The 17,782-nt window shown below is 43.3% G+C and overlaps 1 protein-coding gene across 2 annotated transcripts; it reads right to left on the minus strand.

The window, feature by feature from the left end:
• Positions 1–7,602: 7,602 nt before the first annotated feature.
• LOC104329692 (pancreatic alpha-amylase) lies at positions 7,603–12,705 on the minus strand. 2 transcript variants are annotated; one of them, XM_075422254.1, is made up of 11 exons: positions 12,495–12,705; positions 11,862–12,077; positions 11,115–11,261; positions 10,712–10,909; positions 9,745–9,975; positions 9,213–9,346; positions 9,010–9,132; positions 8,794–8,893; positions 8,461–8,582; positions 8,235–8,360; positions 7,603–7,916 (listed from the first exon to the last, which is right to left on the minus strand). In XM_075422254.1, exons 2-11 carry the CDS (start codon positions 12,027–12,029, stop codon positions 7,727–7,729), a joined length of 1,539 nt encoding a protein of 512 aa, XP_075278369.1. In that variant the 5' UTR covers positions 12,030–12,077; positions 12,495–12,705; the 3' UTR covers positions 7,603–7,726. The 2 variants fall into 2 exon arrangements, with proteins under 2 accessions (XP_075278369.1, XP_009933138.2); XM_009934836.2 differs by lacking the exon at positions 12,495–12,705 and adding an exon at positions 12,289–12,366.
• Positions 12,706–17,782: the final 5,077 nt, after the last annotated feature.

Genomic DNA, 17,782 nt, shown 5'->3' on the forward strand with positions numbered 1-17,782 from the left:
ACCATGCAAATTGCATATGTTTAAATACAATCAAAATGGTGGTTACAAATGCTGACAAGCAAGAGCGTAAAACACAAATGCAGAGATATTCAGATGTCTGTAGAGGGGTGTGGATATATTTGTGAAGCTACCATCATTTTCAAGAAAATTCTATCTAGGAAAATGCTGTTCTTGCAATTATATGACTTTGTGGGAAGCATTGTTAGGTCCACAGACCAATGCTGCTGCTGCATCTGTTGTGCATTTAACAGGGGACTCTGACCCCATGACTTCTTAACAAATGCTTGTTTACTTCATTTTTCTTGCTAACTAAGGCTATAAAAGAGGCTTTCTGTATGCATTTTGGTTTTAGTGCCAGAAAAGAAGATACAGAAAAAAAAACAAGAAAAAGTCTGGAAAAAAAAAGCCAAAATTACCCTTTTTGCAGTGGTGTTAATCTGCCTAGCTCAACGTTCTTTTCCACTTCTTTTTGTTGTTGTTAACCATTATGACTGGTGAGCTTCAACTTGTTTAGTATCTAAATGACCTAAATCCAGTCAATGATTATTCTGCAAATGAATGTTTTTAACCTATGAGTTCAGGCAGCAACTATTTGAGCTTAGTCTTGACAATTCCCAAGATGCAGATATGCTTACAAAATCTTAAAGACAGAAGACTTTGGACAGCATTGGTGTAACATACAGTTCATTTTAAATACAGATGAATTCCAATACTTACTTAAAATATACCACGAGGTCCTGTAAGATAATGAATAAAAATTTTAGTGACTGCCTCCCATGCACATTATAAGGGAACAGTTCAGGAATAATATCAATGTAAATTAGACCAATATCTGAATGCTTATTATTGTAAACATAATGAGTTCCCTGTAGTCACCTTGCCCAAATTCTAGATCTTAACTATCTTCAAGGGTCTTCTGACTGACTTCATGCTCCCCTGAGTATTCAGAACACTGCAGAAATAGCATCCACAGTTATCACCATTTATCAACTACGAACACACAGAAATTGCCAAGCTTCCAAAGGCTTTCTTCACAATGGGAATCAAATAAAATATGATGCTTGTGGTGTATATTTACCATGACATCACGCTTCCTTTTTTTTTTTTTTGGGGGGGGAGGTAAAAAAAAAAATCCTTGGAATAATAAGGAAGATTAATGCAGTTGATTAGGCTGGCTACTTCTCAGTCCTGGTGGCTGGATAATGCAATCTGATTCTTAGTTTAGGACCAAAGAAGACAATGAAATTTCATTCTCTGACAAATATTTGGTATTTCCATTTTCAACTCTCAAGTGCCACAGAATCTTTCACACTTTATTACTCTCCTACATGGTGTTCAGTCACTTTCCTAATCATACATTAAATGCTCTGTCTATTTATATCAGCGCACCTGGTGTGCCAACTGGATGAAAAACCTAAGCACTATCACTTTTACTCTAGTAACTGGAGATAATGCACCACTACCATATCGGACAGTGTCACTGGGATATTTACAACCAAGACCTTTGTATTAAATGTCATTTGAAAGGCAACATATTTAGTAACATTATTTCTAGTAGCATTCTTTCCTACCACCATTCTGATTTAACACTAAGGCAAAGTGAAAACTGGCATGGCATTAAAACATTTGTGAAGAAAGTATCTATATATTCTTGTGCAGTGAGACTAATAGACTAAGACTGTTAAAAACATAGATTGCAGATAAAGAACCAAACACACGATCAGCAATTAAAAAGTTATGTGTTGAATTTTTCTTTTTTTTCCCTTTAAAACAAAATGATAACATGAATAAAATTTTCACTGTATAAAAAAGGCAATAGATTGCTAGCTTTCTATTAGAGAACTCTTTCTTCTGCTAGAAAAATAACAGTGATTCAGGGAAATAATAAGCTGACACTGAGGCATGCAGAGCTGAACAAAAATTTTATTTTTTTTTATTGCATTAATCTGAGAAAATAAATCACCATGAATATTTCAGTAAACCTCCTGATCCACTCATAGACAATCCACGAGAACGTCATAGTTTTTCTAAATACACTGTATATTTCACATTATCTGAAAAATACATATTTTTTACTATGTGTATTAAAACCATTAAAATGATAAATCATCTTGTGAGGTATGAGACCCATCATTTCTCTTTTTCTGATTGGGTCACAGTGGAAGTATTTACTGCCTGAATGTGTGTGGTGGGTTGACCCTGGCTGGATGCCAGGTGCCCGCCAAATCTGCTCTATCGCTCCCCTTCCTCAGCTGGACAGGGGTGAGAAAACATAGTGAAAGACTCGTGGGTCGAGGTAAGGACAGGGCAATCACTCAGCAATTGCTGTCACAGGCAAAACAGACTTAGGGAAAAATTATTACCAATCAAAGAAGAGTAGAATAATGAGAAATAAAATCAAATCTTAAAAAACATTCTCCCCACCCTTCCCTTCTTCCCGGGCTTAATTTTACTCCTGATTTTCTCTACCTCCTCCCCATCAGAGGCACGGAGGGACAGGGAATGGGGGCTGTGGTCAGTTCATTACACGTTGTCTCTGCCACTCCTTCCTCTTCAGGGGGAGGACTCCTCACACTGTGCCCCTGCTCCAACTTGAGTTCCCTCCCACAGGAGACAGTTCTCCACAAACTTCTCCAACGTGAGTCCCTACCACGGGTTGTAGTCCTTCAGGAACAGGCTTCCCCAGTGTGGGTCACTTCCCACAGGGTCACAAGCCCTGCCATCAAATCTGCTCCGGTGTGGGCTCCTCTCTCCATGGGCCCACAGGTCCTGCCAGGAGCCTGCTCCATTGCTGGCTCCCCATGGAGTCACAGCCTCCTTTGGGCATCCACCTGCTCTGGCATGGGGTCCTCCATGGGCTGCTGGTGGAAATCTGCTCCACCATGGACCTCCATGGGCTGCAGGGGGACAACCTGCATCACCATGGCCTTCTCCACGGTCTGCAGGGGAATCTCTGTGCTGGCATCTGGAGCACCTTTCTCCCCCTCCTTCACAGACCTTGGTGTCCGCAGAGTTGTTTCTCTCACATATTCTCACTCCTCTATCTGGCTGCAAACGTTGTTCTGCAGTAACTTCCCCCCCCCCCCCTTCTTAAATAAGTCATCACAGAGGCACTACCACCATCACTGATGGGCTCGGCTTTAGTCAGTGGCAGCGTCCTCTTGCTGGCTGGCACTGGCTCTATTAGACATGGGGAAAGCTTCTGGCAGCTTGCAGTTGCACATATGATGTAGCCATTCACTTTGCTTAATTGTGCATCACTTCCATTAAATTCTGATCACTGTTATGCTGAAAGATACATATAGAGACAGAACTACAGTGAGAAATGAAAAAGGAAAAAAAAAAAGAAAAAAAGGAAAAGAAAAAGAAAAAGAAAAAGAAAAAGAAAAAGAAAAAGAAAAAGAAAAAGAAAAAGAAAAAGAAAAAGAAAAAGAAAAAGAAAAAGAAAAAGAAAAAGAAATGGAAAAAAAAGAAAAAAAAGATGAAAAAATTTACAAACTCACTATGCATTTATAGAATCAGAGACTAATTTAGACCATTTCTCCAGTTTACCAACTAATTTGCTTGGCTTCTTTAATCTCTTCTTAGTGACTGCTGCTATGGGCCATAACAGTTATGCCCTAAGAAGGCATCCTCATACACTGGATAGCAAATCAGCTCCAAATAACTTTATTAAAGCTGAAAAGTTGAAGTAAAATAAATTCAACTACAAAGTTGGTGGTTTTATTGTGACTTACGGAAGATAAAATATAGCATCAGAAAACTCTTATTGCCTGGAGTCAGTCCCTTAAAGTGAGAGCTTTCATACTACCAGTATGTTCTGTGATTACAACCACCTATTTTCGGTGTGCAGATTTCTACTAGATATGGATAAAACTAGTGATAAAAAAATATCCAAGAATCAACTATGTTCAATGCACAGGGTAACAAATGAAGCCATGAAATACATATTATTTGAAATTAATAACATTTGTGAATTTGTATTTTATTGTATTAATTGCAATATATTTTTGAATGAACAAAGAAACTGGCCATCTCCATTTCTGAGATTCTGCCATGGTCAAATGCCTATTTAAACTGAAGGCCTCTTGCTTAAATACATTAAATGACATTTTTTCATTGATGCCCAACCCGTAACTTAACCTACACAGCTGCTCCACTAGGGAAACACTGTGTTCTGCTTAATTCCGTGCAGTGTGCTTTGTTTACACATATTCAGAGAACACATGGCCAAAACAAATGGACACAACAAGAAAATAAAAGTTATTGCTATGCTTCATATTTTGGTTCTTTTTCTGTGTTGTGTCAGAAGTTTAAGTGAAAAATAAGTATTTTATACTTACAAATCTGACAACATTCCATTGTTTTTCCCACCCCACTGCAACTAAAACACCGCATGACAACATTTATTTAGAAAGCAAAGGACATTTCTTTCTTTATTACCCAATTAAACACAAGTACAATTAAATGAGGGAAAAAATATAAATTAGTCCTCATTGATTTTGCTAGTGTTAACTGTTCAGGATCTAACACCAGCCCCAAAACTTTCTTAGTGTAGAAATGTCAGCAGTTAAGATGGTCAACTAGAAGACCATAATGAAGTCTACAACAAGAATTGGTAAAGTCTTAAACCTCTGTAAAACATTTAACTACTGTCCCTAAAATGTTTTCTAAGGGATATAATTCCCAGTAATGGATATTTGTAGACCATCTGGGTGAAATAATTCAAGGAATTTTTCCCATACCTACACTGCAAATTATTTAACTCTTCATTAATCTTCCTTCTGACCCAGTCTATGTCCCTTAATGCCTCTGTATGTTGTATGGCACAAAACAAACCATGCTTGAATAACATGTTGATATATACAAAGTTCTGCTTAGTCTGAATTATAGTACCTATGAAACATAGCTGTTCCAAATCATACCATTATAGGCTTCATATAGCTTCAAGAAGATAGTTACAGGACAGAGTTCAAGTCTCATTCCACTCTTGCTCCAGCACAGTATAAAGAAAATATCCAGCCTTTTTTTATTTAAAGATTTCCTCAACATTCACCATCGGTAGTGAAGTTACTTTACCTTTTGGTGTACCATAAATGCAAAAGCTTCCATAAAATCACCATTGATTTCAGGGTTGTTTCCTACATTATCCAAGGTGACACTGTATTTCTATAAAAAATCAAATTGTTCAAACAGTGGAGGTGAAAATGACTCTCATATGGGCTGCAAATATTCATATGTATTTCCTGCCTCACAGACTGAACAAATATGAAGAGCATTTCCTCTTTATGGCTGTTTGAATGTAACACAGTTCCTCCAAGTTCTCCATAGAGCACAACGCAAAAACTGACTAGGACTGAAATGGTACTCAGCATGTGACGGAAGAGGCAAAAGGGCAGATGCAGGTCTGGTCCTTTCAAAGCAGTGAGCATCTGGCCCTCAAAGTTTCACTTACACATAAGGAAACTTTCTCACGATTTCTTTTACTCCATGTTGTACTTAATTGCACTGTTAAATGCAGAGCAAAGACTGTATCTACATCAGGCAAAAGACTCACTGCACTACAATGTAACTGAAAAGTGTAGCCACCTAAGTTCACAGGCAAAGATCCATGTTCAGCATGTGCTGTACATCCACACCTCAGATCAATATGTGCCCTTTCAATCATTGGCCACAGTAGCTGGGGTGGATTTCTGATTTTAAGGTTAGACTGACTATTACGTTCAGGATAAGGTAATATCTAAATACTACCTACTAAGAGCTGAATGTATCTCTTGTGCACACAAAGCCACAGCAACCCACAAACAGCAGGCAGTGCAATTGCATTTCAAAAGGCCAGGACGGCTCCATGACCTGACCCTGGTGGCAGACGACAAGTTTGTGGTGGCCGTTAACACCCTGCCACACGGCTTTCCCCACCTCTGACACCGCTCCAGCGAGCAGAGCCAGGGTCCGCGTTTTGCCAGCAGGCCTCCTGCCCTCAGCAAGGCGGTGCCGGCCACAGCGAGCAGGGGAGGCAGACGGACGGTCCAGCCTCTGGGCCACAGACACTGCCTGGCCCCTTCCTCCCACACCGTGACTGCCTTGCCAGACACCCCAAGCCCTCGGGCACACTGAGAGCCAGCATTGGCCCCCAACACCCACGCACTCTCTCTCCCACCACAAAAGGGAAAAAGCCCTTAAAAGTACACCTTGACTTCAAAAATACCAAATCCAAGCGTTCCTCTTCCATCCCCCTCCAGACTGGGCCGCAGTGAGTACTTTTGGCCAAGCAGACATTCTGATTTAACGCAAAGCCTGCACTCTCACACTTACCTCGGCATTTTCTTACGACTGACAATGAAACGGCGAAAGCCGCCAAGTCAGTGCTCCATCTGCGCAATTCTCCAAGATATTACAGAATAAGCAAGCCTAACGCACCACAGAGACAGGAATATTCTTCAGCCCCTGCCACGAGGTCCAAGCGATGGTTGGATGTATAGGTTGCTTCTCAGACACCTTTGGAACAGCCACAGTGAACGTTCGTCTGCAGTAAGCCATTGGAGCCAACACTGGAAGATGTGTGGGTTTGATTTGTACATTGCGCTGGTTTGGGCTGGGATGGAGTTAATTTCCTTCTTAGTAGCTGGTATGGGGCTGTGTCTTGGGTTTGTGCTGGAAACAGTGCTGTTAACACAGGGATGTTTTAGTTCTCGCTGAGCAGTGCTTACACAGAGTCCAGGCCTTTTCTGTTCCTCACACCATCCCGCCAGCAAGGAGGCCGGGGGCGCACAAGAAGCGGGGAGGGGACACAGCCGGGACAGCTGACCCAACTGACCGAAGGGACAGCCTATGCCATATGACGTCCTGCGCAGCAATAAAGCTAGGGGGAAGGTTGGCGGGGGCAGGGGGGAACTGCTCGGGGACTGCCTGGGCATCGGGCGCTTGGTGCTGAGCAATTGCTTTCATTTGCATCTCTTGTCTTTCTTGGGTTTTATGTCTCTCTCTTCATTCTTTTCCTTTTCATTACCATTTTGTGGTCATAGTGGTATGGTATTATTATTTTATTTTATTTCAGTTATTAAACTGCTCTTGCCTCATCACACGAGTTTTCTCACTTCCACCCTCCCAATTCTCTTTCCCCCATCCCGCTGCAGGCAGAGTGACTGAGCAGCTATTGCACGCTTAGTTGCCAGCTAGGGCTAAACCACGACATACAGGCACAAACTGACTGCGAACCAGGCAACCCGCTGGCTTCACTGCCGTCATAGGCTGGAATAATCGATTGGCATGGCCCAGCTTCCTCTGCTGATCCCGACCCTGGCTCCGGTTTGTTGCGAGAAACGGATAAACTGTCTGTCTGTGTAGGAACCACTCGTAGCTGACTGCCTGCAATGTGGCTGCTCTGGGATAGAGGGGTGTGTGTACGTATCGGCCTTGCAAATACTGCATTTTAACTTACCCAGGTGTTGGGCTGGCGGGTTTTGCCTGTTTTATTTCCTCCCACGTTTCTGTAACCTTGGAAATGCAGTGCTGCTTTGCCTTCAAACATACCACTGCATTGCCATCAGTTACAACGAGATAAAGTTACAACCCCACTCATTAAGGGAGAAAGCACTACTCTTCAATTTGATTGTCATTTATTATTCACTAGACACAGAGAATCACTCATGCTCGAGTAACGGGGAATCACATACGGGGGAAACAGGAATGCACAGACCAAACAGAGAAGGACATTTCTCCAGAGTTATAACTTGGCATTAACGTGAATTGCAACAAATGGATCTTCAGCACTGTTACTAATCTGGAAATTAGCCATTCCATCATCAGAAACATACACCTGTATTCCAGTACATCCACTGCCCTCCTTTTGTCCTGAAATAACATCGCAGTAGGTACCAGCAGGCAGTCCGGTTTGCAAATCGACGTTCATACTCCTATGCGAAAACAAGAGAACGCTCTTTATCCGCGGTTTCCAGAACAGATTATTTCAAACTGAATGTAGGGGTTTTGAAACTGATGCTACTCCCTTTCCTTTCAAGGGCAATGTAAAGGGTGAGCTTTCTGATCCTATCCCTGCTTCGCTCCCTACGCTCCCGTTTTGGCTCTCTCGACCTGCCATGCAACTGCATGAATCTAGCTCAGGCTGCAGTGATCACTCACATCAGGAGAGAAGGACATTCCCCTTCCCATCAGTATTGCTGTTGGCGGTGCTATGCTTCTCTCTGGGGACACCGTCTCTCCCACTGACTCACCAGTCGTCATTGTTGAAAACGATGAAGCCTTTATCACCACGGCCAAAAGCTACTTGATTGCTGTCGTTGTCCCACCAGTTGGAGAAAGGCTGACCGTCCACCACATTACGGAAGATAACCATGTTCCTGAAAATGCAAGGAACGGCTGTCACCGTGGCTGCTAGAGCTTGAAAGCCACGAGGAACATGAAGCAAAAGCAACTGCTTTTACTTCTTCTTTCTCCTACTTTATTTGACGCCAGCGATGTTCGCAAACCCAGTCGTTGCCACAGGTAGTGTCTTCATTGATTGTAACAGCCTTTGTTGATCCATCTGACTCACTTGGTGGTCCAACCCAGTCATTGGTGTCCTGCGATTAAAAAGACAACTTTAAAACTTCTCCCTGAAAATGCAGAGAGCCTATCTGGAGCGAAGACCTAGATGGAGCATCAGATTTCCACCTGCCAGATCCAGCACGGGACAGAGAAACCACTTCACAAATTTAAATGCACTGGACTGCTTCCCTGGCCCTGTTCTGACCCTTATTCACCACGCATTTATCTTCAGCATTAGAAGCTTACCTCTCCATCTACAAAATTTCTTGGCCAGCGAAAACTTGACATCACACGTGTGAACCCATATGGATGAGCAAGCATGAAACCAACTGCCATTTTATAAAGCCTGTTTGTTAGACAAAAGAAGAAGTAATGAGATGCAGAAAGAGAAACCATGCCAGGGAACAGATAGACAAGCAAGCAAAAGGAAGACGCATCAGCCAGACAAAAGCAATCCCTTACCTAGCGTCCCAGAAGGTTAGAATGGAAGCTCCACCAGCCCCGTGCCCACGCTGGTTGTCGTGATTATCCACAAAGACCAGGGCTCTATCGGAAGGCACAAAGCCCCAGCCTTCTCCCCAGTTCCTAGCCAAAAACACAAAGACTTGAAGCTACCCTGGCGCATCCAGCGTATCCCAGATAAGTCCCAGCATTTTCACCCTTACTTTAAGTAGGCCATCTTTTCTCCATTCCACTTGCGGATCACTGTCCCCAGTTTCGCACCGTATTTGAATTCTGTCACTCGGCCATTCTCAAAGTAGTCGCTGCCTGTGATCGGCTCTCCACCCAAGTCAATTACCTGGTGCACAAAGGAGAAACCATGCCTCTCTTCTCTTCTGACAGAGACCAAAAACACAGCGTTACTGCCCTCAACAGTAGTTCTGGCTTTTCATTGAGAGCAAAAATATTTAACTATGCTTATTTCTGCTGTGTAGTTCAACCCTAAATCAGTACAATACATGAGCGACACACATAAAAAACATGACTGAAGAAAAGGTAAAGTTGATTGACAATCTGTTGTAGAGGCATTTTTAAAAAGCAACACTCCTTAGGTCTGCAGGGCTGCTCCAAAAAAATAGCTAGTTCTTTCTCGGGTAAAGCTGGATGAAGATGTATTACTGCCATTCCTCTGAAGGAAGAAGGTTAAAGGGATACCAAAGACAAAGTCAAACATAAAGGAAAAAACATGGAGATTACCTCCTGATAAATAAAGGGTTTTGTTCCTGCTGAAAACCATTGCGTATTCAGATTTTGCAGCTTATCCAGAAATGCTTTTATGTCCCCAGGCCACATATGCTTGGCAGCATCAATTCGGAAGCCTGCTACACCAATATCAATGAGATAGTTCATGTACTCGGCAACTTTTGTGCGTACATAGTCCTTCTCCAGGGCCAGATCAAGAAGGCTAACCAAGCGACAGTCCCGGACCTGTGTAATGAAAAAAAGGGAAAAAAAAACAGCAAAAATTTTTGAGGTGCCACTCTGTCAGCTTGTAAAACCTTTCAATGAAATGTTTTCAGGTTTTGAGCCATAAAATCAATTCTGTTTGGATACCTAATTTGCATAGCAGAGAATTATGCAAAGCTCCGCACGAAGACATAGGTGAATTTACTATACAGCTCAATGCTCAAATTAGGACAGCTGATGAAGGATAACACCTCCCAGCGATGCAGATGTCATCAGAATGGAGAATGAGAAATGGTACAGTATATTGTTGCAAAGTGGCCAAAGGAAGAGCAGTAACCTTGAGAAAGAACTGCCACACATGCCATCTGCAAAAAAGAGTAAGTTGCTCAACGAGGGTACCACCTTGCATTGCTGTCAATTTTCCAAGGGGGCTCCTTATCATGATCAGCCGAGTTGACAAGCTGTAAGGAAGAGCTCACTGGCTGAGCTGAGTACACCGGGCTCAGTTCAGGAGCAAACTCCTGCTCAGGGCCACAAGATACATGTGGGGAGGGTTCTGGATTTCTCAGTACTTAGAGTATTTTGCACCATGAGTAGCTTTCCTGTACCTAGGTTCACTACTTCATTCACTTGTCAGGTGACAAAGCACAGGGTTTGTGAGAAACTACTCCCTTTGTTTGGCCTTACTGTAATGTTTACACAAGAGGTTGAAACACAAGAAGGAAAAAGATTTCAGACTTTTGCCAGGGAAAGTTACCTGATACATATCACCATAATTTTCAATGTCTCCACTTCCACTCTGACATTTTCCGTCATTGAAATCCCAGTCAGAGTACGGCACAGCTGGAAAATCTTCGGTCCCAGCATCAAAATAACTTCCACAAGTAGCATGGGTGCCTGAGCCACCTCCAGCCCCACACATGTGGTTGACAACAGCATCCACATAAATATGAACCTGCAAAGCAATAAGTACATTTCAATATGTTTTGTAATGACGGTGAAGTGATGGCCAGAGCTTTACCGCATCACTATTAATTTGATCTTTTTTCCCCTTTCAGTTTATTCTCAGTGCATGTCACCTTGGAGGACAGCAGCAGTAACTTCCCTTAGCTGAAACAGCACTTCTTGCCATGTCAGATGCAGATTTTCAAGGCACTTACTCCAACGTTGTTGCATCTGGTCACCATGTCTCTGAATTCGTCTTCATTGCCTGATCGAGTGCAGAGCTTGTAGCTGATGGGCTGGTATCTTTCCCACCAGGGTCTGAATGGGTTAGTAATGACAATATTTTCATTTGGAGGTGAAACCTGCAGATGAAATGATGTACTTTGATAAGAAATTAACTGGTTTTATTTCAACATTTTAAGGACAAAATCTGTGCTCAGCACCTCTGTTCCCAGAGGCTGGCTAGCACCCGACCCAGTCTCTCTCTCCCACAGCACAAGCGCAGGTCTGTGAGATGTCTGTCTTGTAGACTGGCAAGAAAGAAGTTTTCTTTTGTTTCTGTTGGCTGCCCAGGTCCAGCATGGGCCTGCTTTCAAGGACTTGCGCATGGGAGGGCTGAAGCCACAGGAGTTATTTTTGCTTGGAATAGTGACATCCTTATGAAAGCCAAAACTCAGTCCTTACGAGCTTCCCTCAGAACAAGGTAAACAGGAAAACTTATCTTTGCAGGCAAAGCATTTCAGAGGGAAGCGTGCCCCTTTGTAAGCTGATCTGCTAGAGGTGCAATAGGATTCATTGGCTCTGCAGGTTCTAGGGTTGCATCTAACAGCAGTTACTACTTTCACCCCCTGCTTTCCAAGACCAAAGTTTCTTGGAGCTCGCTGCCTCCAATGCCAGCATTTTGATTTCTTCATCAAATGCTACAATGCCATTTTACTACCTACTCACAGGAATCAACTTACCTGAACTCCTCCAAATCCATTAGGAGCTAAATAGCGTTCACACTCAAGAGCAATATCGGCCCAGCGCCATTCAAAGAGATGTACGATAGACGTCGTCCCAGCCTGAATATTGGGGTCATACTGCCCCCAGCAAAACCCCACAGCTGCGAGTAGGAGAAGGACTTGCATGATGCCTCCAGCATAAAGCTGTGGTCTTTCCACTGGCAATTTATACTCCTGCAAGATGACAAGTTCCTATTGCAGGTGTCAAAATTCACACAGATCAACACTATCAGTTATTATTTGGCTAGCTAGCACCATATCGTTCTTCTGGTTTGTTTTTTCCCAGATTGCCCAACAGCTGAAGATAAAATACTTTTTCACAATGATTATGCGTTATCATAAACCAAGCGGTCTGTGAGCAGCGCACCCAAATGCAGATATGTACCCTTTCCAATCACATAAACAAAGACACTTTATCAAAATATTCCAGAACATAACATGTAGATCCTCAAAGGGGGCTCTGGAAGGTAAAAGGAAAGGGAGGTGAATAAAACACAACTGGAAATCTAACAGCTCTAGCAGAACAAATGAGTTTGGCAGCATTCAGACACGTCTAGCTCTCAGGATTAGCCTGAGCTCAAACCAGGATACCTGATCAGCTGCTCTCAGTCAGTAACACATGTATCGCACCACACGTCGTGGGTCTTCACCAGGCGAATCACACTGGTAACTAGAACCTGACCCTTTTTCATGCCTGAAGTTTTTCTAGCTTCATTGCCCAGTCCCTGCTAGCAACTCTCATCGGTTTTCTTCACAGGGTTGTGCACAGCAACTGTTGCTCTACCTGATTGAAAGTGATCAGAGCTGCAAGTGTTTTTCTCTCTGAGGAACAGAGACTCTGTATAAGGTTTCATCTCACTTTAAATGACCAATGATTCATCTGAGTCAAGGAAGGAAACCCAAAACTACTTGTAAAGTGATACTGCAGATGACTTTTAGCTGCCTGACATAAAACCAAATTGGAGAACCAGAGCTGTTACCCAAGCCCTTTCTGACTTTTCCTACAATCTCCTTCGGTAAAACCTTCTGACTTTGCTCATGACATAATTTCAGGTCTTCATTTGGAACTGACTTACAAGATCAAGGTCTCAGCAACAATGCTCCATGATTAAGCTCAAGTCACGCCAATGATAAAACAACACTCTGAAAGAACACAAAGACCAGAAAATCCCTGACATTTGATGAATATCTGTGAGAAAAACAAAAAGTCCACAGAATAGCACATCCACTCCAAGAGAAAAGAAACCTCAGTGCACTTTGTACCTGAACTGCCTCTAGTATGTTCTTTCTGAAACTAGCTGTGCCATTGAATATGTGCCACAGGCATCCTTTTTTTTCCAGAATTTGTCTTCAAGGACAAAATGCGGAAGCAGGTCCCCTTTGCCCACCTGTTCATTTTCATATCACAGACCTTATCAAAGGTCTCTTTTTCCACTACAAAAATGAAATAGTAAACAACTGCAAATGACCTTGCCTGCTTTCTAACAGCAAGGAACCAGTGAGGTCATTGCACCTTGCAATTACCAATTCAGTGAGAACAGACCCCCTTTCCTCAACACTACCAAGAGCAACCAAACATGCCTGAGGTTAATTTTCACATCACTTTTCCCCATGGGGTTCCACTGATGTGATGGCACATCACTGCATAACATCCAGTTTCCAATGATGTGCGTTTTCCACTGAAATACCCTGCTATCAGCCAAGGAGAGTAAGGACCCATCCTTGATAGCCCGATGAGACGGCCAGCTGAACTGCTGGCCAGGGGACTGTGAGCCCTCACGCGACAGGCTATTCAGCAGCTCAGGTTGAACAGGCTGCAGTATTTCAGCATACTGAGGAAATGCATGAGGGCAGGAGAGAAGCTGGCCATCCAGCACTGACGATTTAGGAGTTTTTCTGAAGCATAACCCCAAGTAGAAAGTATATAATGCGCAGTTTCAAACATGGCATCTCTTTTGGTATGGTGAAAACATCAAGCACCTGAAAAATTGGCTCTGATTTTCAGGGGAGTTTTAGGGGAGCTGAAGCTTTGGGCAGACAAGACATTGGAGGGGTTTGGCTTTGTTTTGAAATCAAGTGGTTCAATCCATTTGATCCCCCAGTATCACTGGAAACCTGGTTGTGAAGAATGGCAGGATGTGGGCTCTAGACATTGAAACGAGACCCTTTTATTTGCAAGCTGTTACACTGCAAACCTAAAAAAGCATGCCTGCTCTTTCATGTCCCTATGTGGCCACAGCACTGCTCTGTCAATCAAATACACCAGCGACACCATGCCGCAACAGCAGTGCTTTTCCAGTCTACTGCTGCAGTGTCAATGCACACACAAGACCTATCAGCATGAGACTGACCAATAAACCCCTCCAAAAGAAGAAGGCTCAGAGGAGACAGGCTAGAGTGACTAGCACAGGAAGCTCAGTCAACAATGCAGGCTGTGACTGTCCACAGGTTTTGCAAAGAATGCTGACTTTATCTCAACACAAAGAGAGCAGTGAGGTGGCCTTTATTTTAGGTAAACAGCTATGCCAGTAGAATGCATCAGCTGGTAGGGTAACTGTTTATCTCTGAGTTCATTAGAAGACTGTGAAAGTCTCCCTGGTTTAGCCAGACCAGCACCGGGAGGAGCATACACACCGCTCAGCACAAAAGAGACTGTAAAAACTAAGCAACTAACAAAAGATTTGCAAAGACAGCAATGGGCTTTAACTGGTTTTAATCTATATATTCCTTTCCAGACCCTGGAGACGCCCAGCATCCTCTGCTGACCGAGCCCCCGGCTCTGGTTTGTCACAAGAAACAGATAAACTGTCTGTGCGTGCAGGCCCTGCTCGTAGCTGACTGCACACATTGTGGCTACAGGGGTATGTGTACATACACCAGCCTTGCAAATACTGCATTTTAACTTATCCCAGTGTCGGGCAGCATTTTTTTTTAATTTACTTTTCCATGTTTCTGTGATCTGGGAAATGCAGTGTTGTGTTGCCACTAGTTATGATGTGAAAAAGTTGCAATCTAATTCATTAAGGGAGAAAACACTACTCTTCAATTTGGTTGCCATTTATTATTCACTAGATACAGAGAATCACTCATACTCAAACACCGGGCAATCACGTATGAGGGAAACAGTAAATGTACAGACCAACAGAAGAAACACGTTTTCAACTGAATTATAATTTGGCATTAACTTGAATTATGCCATGTTTCAGCCCAAAGTCTTCACTTTATTTTTGGACATGCTGTTAATACCCAGTCCCGATTCCCCATGGAGAACTACATTTCCACTTAACGCACAGAGCGGCTCAATTTAAAATTGTCATTTCAATTTTCTCTTTTCATTTTTATTAGTAATTTAACTGAACAAAGTGCAATTACAAAGGCAAACACACATATACCACCTCTTCCAGATCTGCTCTAGCACCATTAGCTAGTGCCAGCAGGCAGACCAGTCTGCAGAGTTAGATTCAAAGACCTTTGGAAAATATTGAAATGCAATAAGGATTATTTAGACTCTCAAATGCTGTGTGACTTATGTTAGAGACCTTCTCAGACGTGAAGTAGTTCTGGAGTTATTCTGCAGCACTTCTCTGGACACTCCAGAATCTGTTCCTCCACAGAATGACAATACTCTAGGACTACTGAGTGGGAAGGCTATAAAAACACAAAGGTTCAAGCTGTGTTCAGGCATCATAAGGCTGGTCAACACACACAAGTTAAAATAATTTTTCATGTGAGCTCTTCTACATTATGGGCACTTAAAGGAATTTGATTCTAATCATATAGAATGATGCTCCTTTACAACAAAGAAAAATAATTATGTAAATAAATTAATTAATATAGTAGTATTTAAATATTTGTCAGCAATGACAGGAAGCTTGGGTGTTCTCACTCTCCAGGAACTTTAGGACTTGAACTCCAGACCTTCAAATTGCACTCTAGCACAATTTTTGTTTTTCCCTACCAAAACCAAGTTAGCTTTTTTAGATTATACCATTAAAAGTTATTGGAAATGTCTCTATTAATAACCTGTTTTTTAAGGAGCTTAAAGGTAGTTGAGAAATGCCAGATTCCACCCATATATTGTATTCCTGACATTACAGCACCCAAGAAGAACATACCAAAAATAGCCTAACAAACAAACTGATAAAACCCCTCCCAAGACCTTGCAGAATTTCCAAAAGGAGCAATTGCGATGAACAGCAGAAAAGGCTGAAGATAAACTTAACCGAGAACTCAAACACTACAGCCTTCAAATTGCTCATCACCCCAAGCTACTTCTAATTATTACAGCTCTGACACACTCCAGTTCTCTTAAAACATATCACTCTCACGTACAAGATTGCAACACAGTTTTCAAATCTGTCACTTTTGGATCATATCCCTGATTTGCCAAGTTCCCTTGCTTCTGTAAGTTCAACTGTTGCTGGCTGACAACGCTCTTCATTGCAACAGCCAATTCCAGAAACTGGGAAACAGCAAAAGCACAGTACAAGGCCTAACCTTGGACAGTGAAGAGTGATCCTGGTGGGGTGGACAACGCTAAGTTTAAAATGCCAACAACCAACACAGAGGAAGTTACAAAGCTCTGTTGGAGCTCAAAATACATTAAAAGCTTTCTTTGCTAACTAGAACAATTGTAATTTATTGCTCTCTTACTTACCGGTCATCATTGTTGAAAACAATGAAGCCTTTATCACCATGACCAAAAGCTAATTGATTGCTGCCGTTCTCCCACCAGTTGGATAAAGGCTGACCATCCACCACATTACGGAAGATAACCATGTTCCTCAAAATGCAAGAAACAGCCATCACTGTGGCTGCAGGTGGATGGCTCCGTGACCTGACCCTGGTGGCAGACGACAAGTTTGTGGTGGCCGTTAACACCCTGCCACACGGCTTTCCCCACCTCTGACACCGCTCCAGCGAGCAGAGCCAGGGTCCGCGTTTTGCCAGCAGGCCTCCTGCCCTCAGCAAGGCGGTGCCGGCCACAGCGAGCAGGGGAGGCAGACGGACGGTCCAGCCTCTGGGCCACAGACACTGCCTGGCCCCTTCCTCCCACACCGTGACTGCCTTGCCAGACACCCCAAGCCCTCGGGCACACTGAGAGCCAGCATTGGCCCCCAACACCCACGCACTCTCTCTCCCACCACAAAAGGGAAAAAGCCCTTAAAAGTACACCTTGACTTCAAAAATACCAAATCCAAGCGTTCCTCTTCCATCCCCCTCCAGACTGGGCCGCAGTGAGTACTTTTGGCCAAGCAGACATTCTGATTTAACGCAAAGCCTGCACTCTCACACTTACCTCGGCATTTTCTTACGACTGACAATGAAACGGCGAAAGCCGCCAAGTCAGTGCTCCATCTGCGCAATTCTCCAAGATATTACAGAATAAGCAAGCCTAACGCACCACAGAGACAGGAATATTCTTCAGCCCCTGCCACGAGGTCCAAGCGATGGTTGGATGTATAGGTTGCTTCTCAGACACCTTTGGAACAGCCACAGTGAACGTTCGTCTGCAGTAAGCCATTGGAGCCAACACTGGAAGATGTGTGGGTTTGATTTGTACATTGCGCTGGTTTGGGCTGGGATGGAGTTAATTTCCTTCTTAGTAGCTGGTATGGGGCTGTGTCTTGGGTTTGTGCTGGAAACAGTGCTGTTAACACAGGGATGTTTTAGTTCTCGCTGAGCAGTGCTTACACAGAGTCCAGGCCTTTTCTGTTCCTCACACCATCCCGCCAGCAAGGAGGCCGGGGGCGCACAAGAAGCGGGGAGGGGACACAGCCGGGACAGCTGACCCAACTGACCGAAGGGACAGCCTATGCCATATGACGTCCTGCGCAGCAATAAAGCTAGGGGGAAGGTTGGCGGGGGCAGGGGGGAAC

This window comes from Opisthocomus hoazin, chromosome 6 (genome assembly GCF_030867145.1).
Source record: "Opisthocomus hoazin isolate bOpiHoa1 chromosome 6, bOpiHoa1.hap1, whole genome shotgun sequence".
NCBI lineage: Eukaryota > Metazoa > Chordata > Aves > Opisthocomiformes > Opisthocomidae > Opisthocomus > Opisthocomus hoazin.